This window comes from Protomyctophum bolini (genome assembly GCF_963924005.1).
Source record: "Protomyctophum bolini genome assembly, chromosome: 8".
Lineage (NCBI taxonomy): Eukaryota > Metazoa > Chordata > Actinopteri > Myctophiformes > Myctophidae > Protomyctophum > Protomyctophum bolini.
The window spans coordinates 33,770,590-33,789,035 of record NC_137869.1 but is presented as its reverse complement, the minus strand read 5'-3'; the positions used below and the strand labels follow the sequence as shown (position 1 = coordinate 33,789,035).

At 42.5% G+C, this 18,446-nt stretch overlaps 1 protein-coding gene across 1 annotated transcript in view; it reads left to right on the top strand.

The window, feature by feature from the left end:
- The first annotated feature begins 10,570 nt into the window (after positions 1 to 10,570).
- The window catches only part of gmds (GDP-mannose 4,6-dehydratase), a 160,507-nt gene continuing 152,631 nt past the window's right edge, over positions 10,571 to 18,446 (top strand). Inside the window, exon 1 of the mRNA XM_080769412.1 lies at positions 10,571 to 10,819. Coding sequence (XP_080625538.1) covers positions 10,724 to 10,819 — 96 coding nt within the window. The 5' untranslated portion in view covers positions 10,571 to 10,723. The remainder of the gene's footprint in view (positions 10,820 to 18,446) is intronic.

The window sequence follows — 18,446 nt, the reverse complement described above, 5'->3', positions numbered from 1 at the left end:
TGCTTTTTTTCCAATGTCTGTTGCAATGCTTTTAAAACCGAGTAGATGTTATACAGTGGCTAACAGTATACAGGTACTGTACCTTCATAGAAACACACACATGTCCACTAGAGGGCATCTGAGCTGCATGCATGGTGATGGCAAAAACTGATCAACAAAATAAATTCCATCTTTATACAATATATAATCCTATATAATACTCTCTGTACTCTGCCGCAGTTCAACTGAAATCAATATTGATTCTGAAAACAAAAAACTATCCTTGCAGCTTAATAGCAATTTATTGACTGGTAGTTTTCTGATCCAAAGGAGTAGTCATGAATAAATAAACCATAAGACCTTTTATTTGTAACACAGCAAAGCAAAGCAACTCCATGTGAAGGGGTAATGGGATAGGGGTGCTCACAGACACATGCAGTAGCTATCCGTGTCAGTCATGGTTAACATAACATAAATTTAATAATTTATAAAACTTTAATCTACCCCCTGCATTCCCATAGAAAATAGCAACAATAAACAATCACAAGCAGTAACATTAAACAATATAGCTGCAAGCAGTGATAAGACGGTGTCAAGCCATAAAAGCAATAAAGAAAAAAGCAAATACCAAACAACTCACGCCTTTACCAACTCGCCTCGGGCATACAGCCGGCTGAACTGCGCGGCCTGGTATTCCTAAAGTAAATTATGCTTAAACGGTTAAAACTAACCTTAACCTCAGTAAAGCTATGCCAAAACCTAACCCTATTCCTAAACTTAACCCCAGTAAAACTATATGCTTAACCCTAAACGTATTTCTAACCTTGTTCTCAGTAAAACTAAATAAAGAATACAAGAATCACCGCACCAAGCGGGGGTGAGATGGAATCGGGGCGACCATACCCGTTACCAAAAAAGCTATACGCAATATGCACAATAAGCCAACACTGCGCTTTAAATAGGTGGTTGGAGACTGGAGATGGCGTCACGTTTTTGTTACGCTGATTGGCTGAAGGCCAACGCTAGCCTATACTCCTACAGCCAACCAAGCATTAGCAGGGTCCAGACTCCACACAAATTAATGGAAATGCGATTTCATAGGGGAGTGGTTAGTGTCGCATGGATGCATCTGGGACATATCCTCAGTGATGTATCCTGAGGTCAACAGGGTTTCGGGTCTTCCAACATCATACCCCTCACTCAGGCGACCCAGCCGGGGTGATCAAGTCCAGACTTACGTCCAGTAGCTACCCTCAATCAGTCCCACCTAGTGCAAAACCAGGGTCACACAATCCGGAACTACTCCAGAACTACCCTGCCAGGGCTGGGAGGTACACTTCTGGCGCATGGAAGGACTAGGCTCTGTGGGTTGTCTCCTGTCCGGGCCCCTCCTACGTCACACCAGGTCCACTCCTGCTCTCACCAGCAACTTTAGTATTTAATTCCAATGTTTTACAGAGAGGCTGAGATTTGAAAGTTCGTAGCATTCGACAGTACTTGCACGCTCTGCTTGCGCACTAGTAAGCCATTTATGTGTGCAAAGCGCAAGTACTGTAGGCACTCGACAGAATGCAGTTCTAGTTATTATATTTTGGGCTCAAGTAGCGAGCCTCCTAATGTTATCGTATATACAATATGTCATCATAGTCACTATGATGACATTTTGATGTCATCAGAGTACTTCATATAGGATTCTATTATGTTTTGAAGATTTGCTGATCCAACCATCTTCCCACTCGACAACTATTTTCATTTTCTAACAATTTTCATCCATAGTGCCTGGTAATGTTTATAGATAGTTATTTAATTTTCACCTCCCGGGTGGACCTTACTTTGAAAAGCACTAATTATACCCTGAGAACTACAGTACAGCAGGCTACACACAATACTGTTTTACAATGTAGTGTAATGTAAAATGATTGCATAAATATGGAGAGTTTGCTGCATGGGTTTGCTGTAATGAAAACATACTGTAAGGCTTCACCCAAGACCTTTTACTCTGAGAGTATTCAAATGTGGAGGATTTTTCTGTGTAGCAGAATATTTGTCATTGCATTAATTAATTAGTTTTAATGGTGCAGTTGTCACACTTATCCAAATGTCAAATCATTCTCACAGTCAGAGAGATTGCTATAGTGTCAGCAGCAGCAAGTGAGAAGGCTATATGAGAATGGTAAGAGTAAACCTATAGCCTTATTTAAGAAACCGTCACTAATTTATCTTAATGAATGTAGGCCTACGTGATGTGTTTGTTACTGTCCAGGGAGCTTCTGAGTGGAGTGTCTGTAAAATGCACAGAGAGACACATGCTTCCATTCACCACTAATGAGATAGATAAGTAGCGTGGTAATTGGAACGCAAAGCTTCTCACCAGTTATCAGGAAAGGCTACATGGTTGGTAAATAATAATTATGTTTGTCTTTAGTCAGACTTTATGAAGCATCCTAGGAGGGTGGCTGTTGAGGTTATTGGTTAACTGGGTGGGCATGAGTTTAAATGCCATGTCTCTCTAACACTGACTGATCCTGAGAGTTAATTTAAAGCCCATTTTGTTCTATTTGTACACTCAGTTTTGAATAACAGAAGCACAATTCATGTGTTATTTCAGACTACACTGTGGCTAAGACAAGAGGAGGAGTTATGACAGAGTGGCACTGCATGTGGCAATGATGTATAAAGTATTATGATTCTATCCAAATGTAATGAAATATGCTTTTTACCCGTGAACTCCAAAGGTAAAAACGTTTTTAAGTAATGGGTTTGTATTTTTCAGTATATCTTGCACAAAGATAGAAAGGGGCAGAAATAAGATCTCTGCCTCTAATGTGAATTTCTCTGAAGGTTATAACAAGATAGTTTGCATCAACCCCCAAGATGTTCACATGAGATGGCAGGGTTGTTTTGACTCTCATAACAACCTTGGCATGGCAAACTTCCTCCCAAAGCGGCCGTTTGGATTGGATTGACCCAAAGTCCCAAAACAATGTACGTTCATCAGATATTATGCTAGACATAATGCCAGATGTTCAGCATTTTAGGAGGATTTCATAAAAAAACGAAATTCTGTGTTCCTTCTCTGGGCAAAGTAGCCTACACTGTTCATGGCTTATTGCAACACGTGGGCAAATTACTCCATTGACATATAGATTGAGTGGGACATCTCGATTAGGGTGCAAATGGGCTACGGACATGTATGACATTCTTTCGAGAGCTGGTTATGAAGACCATTATTATATTAAAGTAGAGCAAGTAGAAATTAAGGTAATAAAATAAATTATTTTTCAAAATGTAACGGACAGATGGGCACTGGATATGTAAACCAAAGCTCCGGACATACTGTGAGATAAAGTATGTCTATGTTCCAGAGAATTATGTACGGTATAATCTGTCAAAAAAGTATTTATGTGCCCACTGCCCAACTCATATCAGGGCTGGCATACTTGAGATTGGTAGATATGTATAGGCTCACAGTTCAGGAGGATAGATTATGTTAGATTACTAGGAGGGCCATTTAAACGTAAAATGTCATTGTTTTATTTGTTTTCATTTTGTTCTAATATACTGTGTGTATATCTGACATGCTGTGTATGAAGGCAAGATGCAATATGAACAGGAAGGATTGTCAGTTTTTTATTTATTCTGTTAAATGTGTCATATAATCCTATGGGATAGTGGCATGGCACGGGAAAAAAATCATTCATTCATTCATTCATTCATTCATTCATATAGCAAATAACTTGATTGTGGTCATGGTGACATATACTAGCATTATTCATAATAGAAATTAGACCTATCAGGTAGCCTCTGTCAAAGTTTGTCCATTTCAGTCATGTGCCTAAATCTCATCCACCTGAAACCTGTTTTAATAGAGAACGTGAGCCTTAAAAATACACACTTCACTACGGTAACAACTCAAGCAGACAGTGAATGGTTCACAGTTGAATGTTGATGTGAATACATGGCTGGTTGTTAATGAGCCTTGACTTGACAGACACTGACCCTGAAAGTACAATTGAAGGGAGCGTCTCGGTGGTTTGGCTCCAGTCGGTGCATTGGACTCTCTCAGACCTTTGGGAAAGGGACGTATACAGTGTCTATAGGTGTCAGATATCCCTGTGCTTGAAGTATAAGACACCGGTTGCCATGGGAAATGCTGAAAGACAGGCCTGAGCTTTGGGACCTGGCATACAACTGCTTGATGTCAAAAGTCTGGGAAAGGGACTAGTGGGACTTGCGGGGTTCCCAACTCTGTCAGAACAGTGATGTGTTACATCAGCCGCTGTACTGTACTGCAGTACTGTACAGCTGTTTAATACTAGTCAATCTACAAGTCAATCTATCTAGTCAATCCACTATCAAAGTGGATAGGAATGGCTTGGGACATGGCTTCACTGGGATCCAGACAGAGGTAGGCCTATAGGTGACGTGAAGTTACCTTTCTGTCTTTCTCCATCATTCTCACCTGTACATTATGGTGGTAGAATCAACCTCTGTCAGATACAATAATGAGAGAGAGAGAGAGAGAGAGAGAGAGAGAGAGAGAGAGAGAGAGTGTGCAAGGGGTGTTGGTGATTAGCCTGGCTTGGCCAGCCTCATAGCGGAGATTCACTGAAGATTCTGCGGGGAGGAAGTCTGGCCGCCAGGCTAGTTGGTGGTGGCATCACAGATGCTACTTTTCAGTGTTATTTTTTTAATTCATTACATTTTAAAGTGTAATCCCCTTGTAACATGAAAACGTATAACTGAGAGAAATATATGCTCACTCAAGTTCAAGTGTGGCCTCATGAGGCAAAGCACAGTGTTTATTGTGTGTGTGTGTGTGTGTGTGTGTGTGTGTGTGTGTGTGTGTGTGTGTGTGTGTGTGTGTGTGTGTGTGTGTGTGTGTGTGTGTGTGTGTGTGTGTGTGTGTGTGTGTGTGTGTGTGTGACTGTGTGTGTGACTGTGTGCGTGTGTGCGTGCGTGCGTGCGTGCGTGCGTGTGTGTGTGTGTGTGTGTGTGTGTGTCAGGAATAGGATCTCAATGGGACTACAATACAGTCCTGGCTTCCCTTCAGATTTTAGCCTTGTCAGCCTTGGAAAGATCCCTCAGTGCAACTGGGGTGGGTGGGGGTGGGGGGGACTTGGGGGGCATGGCATGCGATGGTGTGGGAGAGGTCAGGACACATGAGTTGAGTACATACATGCTTTATATGAGATCTAGCTTACGGTTTTGTATTTGTTTTACTGTGCGCTGCCTGAGCCAAGCCAGTGAAAGTGATCTGATACAGTGGTTCTCTGCTGTGCAGGGGGTGGGGGGCTGGAGGGGCCTGTGAAAGGCTGACTGGCTCTCAGTGTAACAGCATCGGCCTCCAGCGCTGCTCATGCAACAGTGAGAAACTCAATTTGAGACCGGAGAAACACAGAGGAATATGTGTGATTTTGCCCACAAACACACAAGCTCATCTAGATGTGTGCTCATTTAGATGTGCACGTATGTACAGACAGTACACACGCGCACGCACACAGGGGCGTCGCAAGGGGTGGAAAGTGGGACTGAGTTACTAGGGCCCAAGGTGGAGCGCTCCCCTCCTATCGAAGAACATTGATAGGGGCCCCACAGTGAATCCTTGTTTCAGAGCCCATGCACGCACGCACGCACACGCAGACGCACACGCACACCCACACACAGACCGGCTACACGCCCATGTTCATATACTGTACACCTCACATGCACACACACTGTCATCGGGGATCTGCACAGAATGAGAAGCAGCTGCTTGTGCTAAGCGTTAAGACAACAAACAGAGCTGAGAATTCTCTGAGGACTGAGAGAGAGAGAGAGAGAGAGAGAGAGAGAGAGAGAGAATGTAATGGCCAGAGATATAGGCTATATATTTCTCTCTGGGTCATTGTTACTGTATTGCTTCATTTTAATTGGCCAATAACCATACCAGCAACACAAAAAAAATCTTACAAGACTGATTCAATCAACAAAATAGCCCAATTATGGCTAAGAATAGCCAAGAAATCAATCAAATTATTCTAGCAGTCATAGTCTAGCGACCACGCTCTGTAAAACCCTGAAGTATCAGTTTACAAATGGATGAATGTACCACTGAGAATTTGACTGTGTGCGGTCCATTTCTTACACTGTCACTGTCAGGGTTAAATTGACACTCATAGGGATTTCACAGTGTAGTAAAAACCTGTTGCAATGGACTTTGGAGTTGGAGAGTAAAAGCAATATTTCTGGCAGCGGGAGCAGGCGAGGTGGGAGTGCCCACAGCAGGATACAGGAGCAGGGTGTGGGGATGCATGTATCTCTGGTAACATGGTTCTAGCTGTGCAGGGTGGGGTGTGGTGATGTTGCATCAGAAACACTACAGATCACGTATATAGTACAATGTATCACACATGTATTATCCTTGGAAACTGTACACGTGCATCAACTAAAGTCATCAACACCCATTATGAGAGGTTACAATGTATGGAACTATTGGGTGTGACTGTCCAATGGTAAGCGTTACTTCCACATTCTTTGTTCTTGTTGTTATCTCTGAGCACACCTCTGTCTCCGAGGAACACATTACAAATTAACTGTAAGCTGTTTGGGCTATAAATGATTGAATATTGAATATTATAGTTACTTCATTTACATCAGGGATTTTCATCTGATTTTGAACCAGGGACCACCACCCTGACTGAGAATCAACCTAGGGACCACTGTTGTGTTCCCCTTAACAGCCATTATGTATTATTATATTGGTTATATTGGCACATTTCCTAATAATGGTGACTCAACCAGTCAATCCCGTACAGTGTGTGGGGCGTACACTTTCCCGTACAAGTCAACTGAGGAAGTTATTGACTTTCCAGTAAATGACAACATTGACGTGTCAGTTACAGTCACCTATTTGTGCAAATAAAGGCACTTGTCACAGCATCGGAGCCCACAGTGTGCGAGCGTCTCCGAGCTTATACTAGGCTTACTCGCCACTCGACATGGTTATGTAACCAAATTTGTTAGCGTGATGTACATGTATACGTACATTACGACACCTGTGTAACTGGGAGTGCAGTCAGGAAGTAGAGGGCAGCAGGCAGTTCCGGTAGGCTGGACAGCATGTAGACGGCCAGTACTCAGTTCACAGGATTTATTTCCTTGTGATAGAACTGGAGAAAGAGGTTACTTACTGGAAGACACATGTCTTAATATCTTTCTCTCACACTCACCCTTTCTCTTGCACAATAATTTGTTCTGTATAACTCTGTATGTGTCCACTGCGCACGCGCACGCACGCACGCGCACACACACACACACACACACACACACACACACACACACACACACACACACACACACACACACACACACACACACACACACACACACACACACACACACACACACACACACACACACACAGAGACATGTGTGCGCATGCACTCGCACAGCATGAGACACAGTGAGAATCATATACCCCAGAAACACACAGCGAGACACCTGCAGTTAAAGAGCAAGAGAAGAAAGAAAGAGGAAACTAAGAGAAGCCCAGAGCGAGCTGCGTAACAGAACCCTTGTGCTGTTCTCTTTTGATCAGGCGGGGTGGATGACCGCACCGCTGTGGTTCTCAGGACCCCAGGCACTTGTTTTCTGTCTTATTTGGAAGGCCAATAAGGCCAGTGTTTACTTTAGACTGTAATAGTATCACACCTGTCATCACGCTGTGCACTCTGGGAAGTCGAGCGGTGAGTGAGCACTTTCATAATGCTACCGACACAACTCACACTGCTGGAGCAGATGTTTTCACACACGGTCAAATGTACTAGAACAATACGGCATTAGGAGCTGCTCAGAGTACTTGATTGCTCCTGTTGGAGATTCAGTGGGCGCCGGTTCTGTGAACCGAAAAGCTGACTCTGGGATACCGCATTGAGTTCCTTAAACAGTATTCACATATTCACATACACAATAAATACTAATAGACTGGTGTTATAACCTTCACTGTCTGACTGTAAATTGTTGCGCACCGGTAACGCACACCGAAAATAGCTGATATACAAGCTTGCTATGTGTCGCACCGAGATACATGAGCTTGTAGATTGTATGGTATGGTGCAAGCACGATGTAAAGCCCAAACTGCACCAGTCGCAACTCCTTGCAACTATATTCGCAAGTTCGCAACTCCTTGCAACAAAACAGTATTAAGTGATTTTTTGCAGTAGGCCTACATCATTAGACCCCTTGGTGTGGTTGTTATGCAATGATGTCTTCCCTTTGTATTATAGGGTTTCTTCCTGGAGGCAAAAACCTTGACAGTCAAAAAAACTGTGATATAGTGACATCACAATATCATCCCCTCCTCTAACCCCCCCCCCCCTTTATCAACAGCTGTGGGTGGGTGCGGCTTCAGTTCAGGTAGATCACCACCCATCACCACCCACCAGGCAAACCAGGCATACTTAATGAACTGGTGGGCATGTCCACATAAAAACGCCTGCATTTTAACAAATACTGTCGACTTTAAAAAAAAATCTTCCTCCTTATATAATAATAATACCTGATGATCATGTTTTAGGGTGGAAACAAATCACGGCACTCCATCTTTAAGGTCAACCACACCAATGCAACTCCATGCAACTGCCCTTTATGATAATGGTTGCAAGGTATAGTTGAATGTTGCAAGGAGTTGCATGCGAATCATTGATGTGGTTTGGGCTTTAGGCAACAACATGTGATTTATCCCATTGCAGCTCATCAGAATATAATGTATGTTCATGAAAGTCACTCAATACATCTGCCCTTGAAAGGCAGGGTGTAATCGTGACTATTTGCTCATAATAGACCCCTAATTTATGCCGTCTGACCAACATTTACACAAGAACTTTCCTGGAAGACGATGGGAAGGCACTGGGTGCCGAGAAGAGCTTTGTCATCCACATTTGAACAAGACATGCCTGTTCATTGTAGGTTTTATGGCTCATGTTCGGAAACCACATGGTGACGTGACCAGTGAAAGCAAGAGCATGCACGCACGCACGCACACACACGCACGCACGCACGCACGCACGCACGCACGCACGCACGCACGCACACACACACACACACACACACACACACACACACACACACACACACACACACACACACACACACACACACACACACACACACACACACACACACACACACACACACACACACACACACACACACCCTGCCCAGTTTAAGGTGTGGCCTAACCGGTTTTAGGTGGCAAACAGCCATGCAGAGTTCACAATGTCCAATACCACCGCTCGTGTGTGTGTGTGTGTGTGTGTGTGCTGTGCTGTGCTGTGCATGTGCGTGTATGTATGTGTATGTGATTGTGAGTGTGTGTTTGTGTGTGCATGCGTGCGCAATTGTGAACAACATATATGACATAAAATATGTTGACCTGTATGGTTGCACAGTCATAACTGATACCTTTTGGAAATAGTCTGTGATGTTTGTGAACATCTGCTCCATACAGAAATACACTCAGTGGCAGCGCAAGGAGCCATAAAATATCCTTTCGACATAAATTAGTAGTTATTGTGACATTTAGGACTTCTGTTAGTTCTGTCCACTTTTGCTACATTGGATACACAATGTGTCAGAGTTCTTTTTTTTGGCTGCTTCTTTGTCGATCTTTTTATATTCCAATTCCAACCCGAACCCATCATCAAACACTTGTTTTGTAGACTGTGCTTACTGTATGTTCCCCAAGAGAAGATTAGCCAATGAATGATGAGTGGAGTGAATGGTGAGGTTTCCAAACGTAGTTTTTGGTTGAATTGGTTGTATTGTATATTTTGTGGTTATACTGAATTATGTATAGGCCTATCTAGGCCTACTTTTTTGCATTATGTAGTCCTTTTTGAGTGGTGCCTTCACTCCATTACGCAGCTATGTGTCCTGTGTACGTGTCAGCTGCAACACTTAAACCTGTAGAGTACAGCACAGACGAAAGTGGCACAGAGTACACTACAAAAAAAAGAGTAACGTTTGACTTAAGGCAGACTAACATCAGTCACTCTACCGTTCACTGTAGTAAGAGGTGCGCCTGGTGGTGAGGGTTTAAACCCTGCAGCTATGTCGAGTCCGCCTACAGGAAATACGTAAGCTGCGACCATGATGAGAACCGTTTATGAATTAGTCTATAGATTGTTCAGCATCGTCAAACTGGTTATAGCCTACTATGTCAGTCAAGTGAAGTCACCCATTTTATCAGAATTTAACACAATTCACTTTAATTTCCTAATGAAACAAAGCAAGGGCCAGAAAGAATGTCATGAAACAGATTTGGAATTGATGAAAAAGATAAAAGAAAAGTGTGGCATTGGGAAAAGTCCCCATGGCATGGTTTCTACTGTTTGACAAGCTCTGATTCAATGCGTTTAGACTATCTAAGAACCAGAGCTACTGTTTGACATGCTGCGTGAGGCGCTGTGGTCGCCTCCAGCGACACGGCGGCCGCTCTTTAGTGGAGATTCCTCTGCGTCTCAATACTTGCCGTCCTCCGATTGGCCCATATAGTTATGAAGGATGGGATTGGCCGATACGCGCATCCACTTCCTCGTGCGTCACATGTTTGGTGCGGTTTACGGATGCTGATGCTGATAAGTAGACAATCATTGCTGAAGCGAACCCGGTGTGTGACAGCGAATGACAGGAGGAACAACAAGAATCCTATTTTGTCTGCACGGTAAAAACAGCGGGTCGTATTTACCATACCATTTCTACCATGGCCCAGTGCTCGGAAGCCTCCTCCAGCTCCTCGTCGAACGGACAGCTGGGGAACAAGAGGAAGGTGGCAGTCATAACTGGCATCACTGGACAGGTACCTATGATCCACACTGGAAACAGCAGCATCCATCCACTGGTCCACACATTCCGCAGTCGCGCGCCAAAAACAGCTGATCTGACTGATTGAATTGAAAGACGTATTAACAGTCTGCAGAATCCGTACATTTCAAGCCCAACTCAATACAAGAACTTAACTGTCTGTGGACGACATCATAAAACATGAAATATTGTTTACAATGCGGTCGACCATTTTCAATTAATCTGCAAGCTCACAACGCGACGCGGCGTTACGCCTGCCGTTTTTAGCTGGTGACCGACACAGTCAGCCACACGACAAAACTAGGCTTAAAGTTATTATGAATCAAATGGTGTGTTTAAACTTATTTAGTTGTCATTCTTTATTGGGAATGGACACGTCTTCCTCAATTAAATTACTTTCGATTTTGGTAAATCAGCAGTTTCCCCGGTGGGCCCATGGTTGTTGTTTGTGAGATAATTGGTTAATTAGTTACACATTAGTTACCCATGCTGTTAATAATTTGTCCTGGAGTAATTCATATTCTAAAGTAGGCTACACAAACTGTGTGTGTGTGTGTGTGTGTGTGTGTGTGTGTGTGTGTGTGTGTGCGTGTACTATCTCCTACTGTCCAACACACCAAATAAAACCCTTGAATGGCTTGATATTCGGTAGCCGTAAGCAACCAATATTTGGCATCTATAGTTGCAATTTACTTTATGCACACCGCTGCCATGATGACAGCAAGGTGCCATGTAGGTGCAAGTGTTTGTTTCATAAAATCCACTGTAGTCATGTTATGAGCTCCTTTCTGTCAATACATTCCTTGCAGGTGATTTTTTTTCTTAGTGCTGGAGTTTGGAATGCATGACCATATATGGAGGTGTGGGGTGACTAACTCACGGATGGGAGATGCAGGTTTTCATAGTAAATGCGACCTACATTCGCATTAACCAGTAAGACGCCCTGAGCATTCGCCTGGGTGACAGCAGACTGCTGGGCTGGCGCTTTGGCATGGGGGGGGGTCAGATCAACATATGGAATGAATTCTGTACTGGCTATATATGGAGCGTGGCTTGAGTAGTGTACAGGCATTGATGAGGTTAGATCAACATATTCCCTATTTTCAGGTCTTGCTCAAAATGCAATCAATCGTCTCCAACTTGCCCAAAATACTGCAGCGAGGGTTCTTATGAGAACCAGAAAATATGACCATAATTACCCTGGTTCTGGCCTCACTCCACTGGCTACCCGGCCTGGCTTTTAGAACAGATTTTAAAGTATTATTTTTAAAGATCTTTGGGGTGGGAAAGGGGGAGAGAGATGGGGCCGACGGGCTGGATTACCGGCCTAGTAGCCCCTCTCGGAACCCGCCATGAACTTTTCTGAAATTTGGATGTCGCTTTATGTAGGGTCCCTGTACGTTACTTTATTTTCGTATGGGAAAGTTGGAACGCGGACATCCTCCGCATAAGTCAATCTGTGCTCTTTGAGGACTTTTTTTCTTGTGAGGGCTTCTGAATGTGTGAACTATAAATACCTATACATACCGCTGCGAATATCTCCTGTGTCGCGGAAGCCGTTAAGTATTTTTAATTTGTTTGACCGATTTGGTCGCTTTGATTCTTCTTGTTTATTTACCGTTTATTGTACCGCCTCCGATGTGCGGTTGGCTTGTGCCGGCTACTTTCCTGCCTCTGATCTGCTCTGTCATAGCTATAGCGCCACTAGCTAGCCAGATAGGCGGTACAATGAGGTGTCAATAAACAAGGTAGGAAGAGAAGAAGCAAAGCGACATTTTTAATCAAACATAGATTAAAAATACTTAACGGTTTCCACGACACAGGAGATATTCGCAGCGGTATGTATAGGTACTTATAGTTCACACATTCAGAAGCCCTCACACGAAAAAAAAGTCCTCAAAGTGCGCAAATTGACTTATCCGAACGTGTTTACGTTTATTTATGTGTGCGTACCTGGTGGCAGGGTGGAGATGGAATAGGACCCAATGCTCTGGGTCTAAAAAATGTCAAACTTCAGTAGCATTGGGTTCTGCTTGTAGGGCTACCGGCCTAGGTGCCTGGACCACTCAGCAGCGGCCCAAGCCTATTTTAAAGTATTGTTTTTAATGCACGGAACAGCCTTGCACGTTGCACCTGCCTACCCTATATGTTTCTGATCTCGTGCGCCCCCTACGTGCCTACTACGTGCCTATACCGGCAACCTTAAATCAGCAGACCAGCTGCTTCTCAAGGTTATACCACCATGGCAAGGGGATAGAGCATTTGCAAGTAAGGGCTCCACATTTTAATTTGTGGAATGAACTTCCATTGAGGACCTACCTATGAAAAGCACTATATAAGTCTCAGATATTATTATTATTGGAAGTTAGACTTATTTTATTTTGAATTGAATAATTTGTCCTACATCTTTTAAGTCTCAGATATTATTATTATTGGAAGTTAGACGTTTTTAATTGAATAATTTGTCTTTCTATGTGTCTTTCCTTTTGTTTTCCCACATTGTGTTCTGTTGTGATTTGTGTTGTGAAGTATAAAGTACATAAAGTGTAAACTTGCTTTTGAAAGGTGCTATAAATATTATTATTATGTAAGGGCACACAAATTACAGATACTTTTTGATGCAAGTGTGCAACAACTTGCTCGACAAGGAGATGTGGCACATATGATTCAAAGCCATTTCTTGGGCTTGAACCAGTTGTATATCAAAGAAAGGTCTTGGTATGTAACCATGCTGGTATAACTGCTGTACTGTGTGCACCTGTCCCTGCTGTTTGGTTGGCAGGGCTTGTTTCCAGACCGCACATGCATGCTCTCTCTCTCTCTCTCTCTCTTGCTCTCTCAAATTTTTACTATTACTTTGTCAGCTACAGTATGAGATGTGTTCATAGCTGATGGACATGGAATAAATACATTGCCGTCACAATAGAACAGGTGCAGTTCTAGTAATATATTCCCTACTGGAACTGCTGCTTTATCTGGATATTCTTGTTCTTGGACAATGGATGTTGACATTGATCCGATCAGAGCATTGATGCTACTGCATTTACTCTCAGACAGTAGACTATTGTTCAGCTTGGCATGGAGGTGTTGTTTTACCCTGCAGGTTGAGTAGCTTTTTTGAGTGGTGCAACCACTCCAAGGAACAGCAATGTCCGTGACGTTCACCTATGTATGTGACGTTCACCCCTTTATGTATGTGTGAGTACCAGTAGGGGCGCTGTTGGCTGCTGTGCCAGAAACAGAGAGAGAGAGAGTGCTGCACTGTTGCCTTCTAATGAGAGGGAGAGAGAGAGTGGTGACTTTTTTTGAAAGTCATCCAGACTCATTCTTTAATGGAAAAACACATCCATCTATTCTATATGCAATATGCATTGCATAGGAAGTATATTGTCTACACAGAAGCCTTTCTTTCAGCTGGATGTACATTTTGACTGGTATAGTCAAAATTGTAAAATGTTGTATAGTAATAATTATGAATATCTAATGCTTGATGGCGAGCCTACAACTATCTTGATTTTTTTAAATTAATCCATTAAAACTGGGTTAGGGTTATTTTCACGTACCACTGTACGCCACTGTACCACTGTTAACAGAATGTATCGTTCATCAGTGGACGCCCAAATAATTATCATTATAGTGCTTGGTGTGTACAGCCCTTTATAAAAGGATTTTATTTGCACTGGCTGTGAATGGCCATAGAGGTTATAAAAATATAATACTCCAGTAATTCAAACATTGACAAAGGGTCAAACTCCACAAGCTTTTCTACAACACCTGCACTGAGTATTGGTGGGAAGTGGGAACGGTAGTGTTTATCTATCCGATGCATCGCAACTAATGGCAAGATATTTGAATGATGTAAATTCCAAAAGATAAATTTGCTTAAAGTGAAGTACTGAGAGACGGTTGACTCTGCCAACTCTTGTTTCCCATGGGAACACTAAAGAGAATTATTTGTTTATAGGCCAGTGGTTCTCAAACGTTGTGGACACACGGAACCTCTACATAATGTTTTCATCTGTGAATCTGTGGCATCATTCCTAATGCCATTAAGGCACTAAATTATACCATGTCTCACTAGATTAATTTTTTAATGTATTTCCCACTGTTGTCCTGCATTTTTGCCATGAAAATAATTGTCTTAAGTGTTTGTTTTTTACTGTTGAGACCGAAGACAAATTTCCACACGTGGATAATAAGTTAAACTAACATTACATATTTACATTACTTGTTTTCACTCTAGCTGCTATAGGGTCCATCACCTAGCATTTGTTTTACTACTTTTTTTATTACTACTTTTACTACATTTTCAATAAAATGCCAATATGATAGGCCATTTAACTCTTTGTATGATTATTCATTTATTACAATAGAGCACCGAAGTCTGACATCAATATCGGTAGAGGGCGCTAAGTCCACAGGTTCATGTACTTTTTATTTGCATTGTAATCCTCATAGGGGAATTTTAGATAGTCTCATATAAAAACTGTCAACTGTCATCCAGGCCGTTTCACTCAATCAACTGATCGAGAGAAATCGCTAATGTCACTGCTGCTGATTTAGTTAAAGGGATAGTTCAGATGTTTTTAACTTGAGCTGTATGAAATACTTGCCATTAACATAGTGGATGCAACTCTATTCATTGATTGCCCGAGTCCCGTGGTGGTAGTTCTGCTCTGGTTTTGGTCATTTTGTGGGGGGCACTGGGGCCACACAGTAAAAGTAAATGAATTCACAAAACTAACGTCATTTGTATTGTTGGCCTATTTCTAAAATATTAGCAACTTTCGTTCAACTTTGACACCCCTATCACATGGAACTATTTTTTGGGCGTAGTGATATGGACACAAAAAACATAGTTCCGTGTGATAGAGGGGTAAAAAAGTAAAAAAACTAACGAAGGTTTCAGTAATATTTTAGAAATAGGTCAACAATACAAATGTTTGATTAATTTACTTTTACTGCATGGCCCCAGTGCGGCAGTGCACCCCACAAAATGACCGGAACTACTTAATACTTCACCAAAACCAGAGCAGAACTCTCACCACAGGACTCAGCCAATCAATTAATACAGTTGCAACCACTATACTAATGGCCTAAAGTATTTCATACAGCTTAAGTAAAAAAAATCTGAACTATCCCTTTAAACTACCGGTAGACCTGTATGTGCCCGTTGGCCACCGGCCTACTAATGATACCCGTTTTAACTATCTGTCTGTGTCCCACATGGAGATCTCTGTAATCTGGAGTGGTTAATCAATTTGCAGGTGTGGTGTTGCCATGGCAATCAATTGGATGAGGCAGAGGCTGTAAATTGCACAGGTGAGGAGATTTAGGCTGATTAGGCCCACTGGCAGAGCCTGACCAGTGACCAGAGCTTTTTGTGGTGGATCTGGAGAACCGTGGGTCCGACCCACTCGATACCGGGCACTGAACTCTCTGCGGGGGTGTGGAACGCGTGTGTCAAATGTGTAGTCGGTGGGGCAAACGGTTCTCGAGTTGTGTGCATTACAACCGTACACACACACACGCAGACACACAGACGTGGTGCATTTACAGTAGGATTTTTGCTAGAAAAGTATCAAATAGGACTGACGGTCATAAACAATACAGAGACACATCCCCGACAATATCACTGAGACTGTTTGTTTACTTTTGGACCACAGTTCTTATGAGACGATTTTAAGATGATCCCATGTTATTCTCCATAGAAAAACTTCCATGAACCACGGGATGAGCGAGTGAAGTCAGTTTTATACCGATATTTTGGGAATGGTCAGCTGACAACTTCCTACCTCGTACCGGAAAATATTCCCTGAGCCACTGCATATTCCCTCCATCTCTGATGCATATTACCTCCCAAATATATATATATTTATTGAAATCCCAAACATGGAATATACTTGGACCATGCATTATGCCACATATAATGCCTGTCTGGACGACCACCTGCCAGCATACAGTGGATAACTTCCCAGTCTTTCTGGGTAAGTTGGGTGACTATATAGCTATTTTTACCCTGAAATCCCAATTTTGGGCCTGTCATTATAGGCTAAGAAGAAAGGACAATTGCTGATCTACAAGGTCACAACATGCCGTAATGTGTTGTGAGCTTGTAGATCGGCTTTAGTAGACACTATGACACGTCAAGAGTCAATTAGTACTATAGGCTATACATTTGTGTTCTGGTAATATCATTGATCACTTGTTTTGCATGTCCGTGGCAAAAATAAAATATTAATGGGAATGTCCATCACATTCACAAGCTGGCAAAGTGATTTCCCCGGGTGCAGATAGCTGCTGTATTATCATGGTTATTGGTGGTTGTGGCAATATTAATAATTTTAGTCTGAATATATCAAATCCTGTTTTGAGGATCACACAAGAATAGCATCACTTTATGGACAAAATAAATGGTTGATTGTTTTCTTTTTTTTAATAGGCTACCCCAAATGTAATATGCATGTATAGGCTACATAATTAAAGTTGGTAGACGAATGGTATACATTTATTTATGCTCCTTTTTTAAAAGACAAACAAAAAAGCAACATTTAACAATATAAATAAATTGTTGTAGGCTTAATCATCAATAAACAACGCATGAATCTGCGCGTCTACAGTACAGAGGTCCGCCGGTTCTAGTCCAAAACATAAATAAATCCAGTCCACATCTGAGCAACTTATACCTATAAAGCCACTGGACGCATGGGCTAAGCCTTTTTTTATTATTAAGGAAGATCAGCAAGCATGTCACCGTGTTCTGTTTGTTGACTTTTCGCTGACGAGAAAACCCTCAAACATCGATAGCACATGGCTAACTTGATAGCCGTAAGCTGTGCCAGTGCCCAGTGTGGGGAGACGGATAGGAGGAGGAGGAGGAGGAGGAAGCGGCAGCGGCTGTAAACGTTCTCCCTCCAGGCCAAATGGCCAATAATGGAATTAATAATGCCAAGTAGGTCTCTGCATTTATACGGTCGACATGTGTTCATCTCATCTCGCTGTCACTCGCTTACATTTCGACTACCGCAAGTCCGCAAAGCTACCCTTGTAGCCAACTAGCCAGAAGTACAACAGAGAACTTTGGGACATTGAGGGGGCAGAAAACCGAGCCACAGCCTGGAGTGTGACAAGCTGGGCAGCGCAAATAAGAACAATTTTAGGCATGTGTGCAACATGACAACTATTTTAAAGTATTGTACAGTGACAAGTACAGTCTCTGTAATGTTTATGTTGTACTATTACTAAAAACGATCTAAAATAAAGGGATTTAAGATCAGAACACGTATTTATTATTATGCAAATTAACCGTTAAAGCTGATAAAAATATCCGGATGTTTCTTAACGGTCGGCTAACCGGTTAGCCGGTTAACTCCTGACATCCCTGTGTGTGCACAGATAATGTGTGCTCAATCAACATCTTAGTTGTGCAACTATCCTTTCATGCAATGCTGTATACATATAGTGTACTGGCAAACAGCCTGGCATATTTAATAAAGTTACAATACAGCCAGCCAACTTCAATATAGACGCTGGCCCAGTCTTCCTGAGGGCCCCCCTTGAACATTTGGCCCCTCCCTGGGCCTGATCCCATCTCCATGTTTGATTTGTGGTCCCACCAGCTT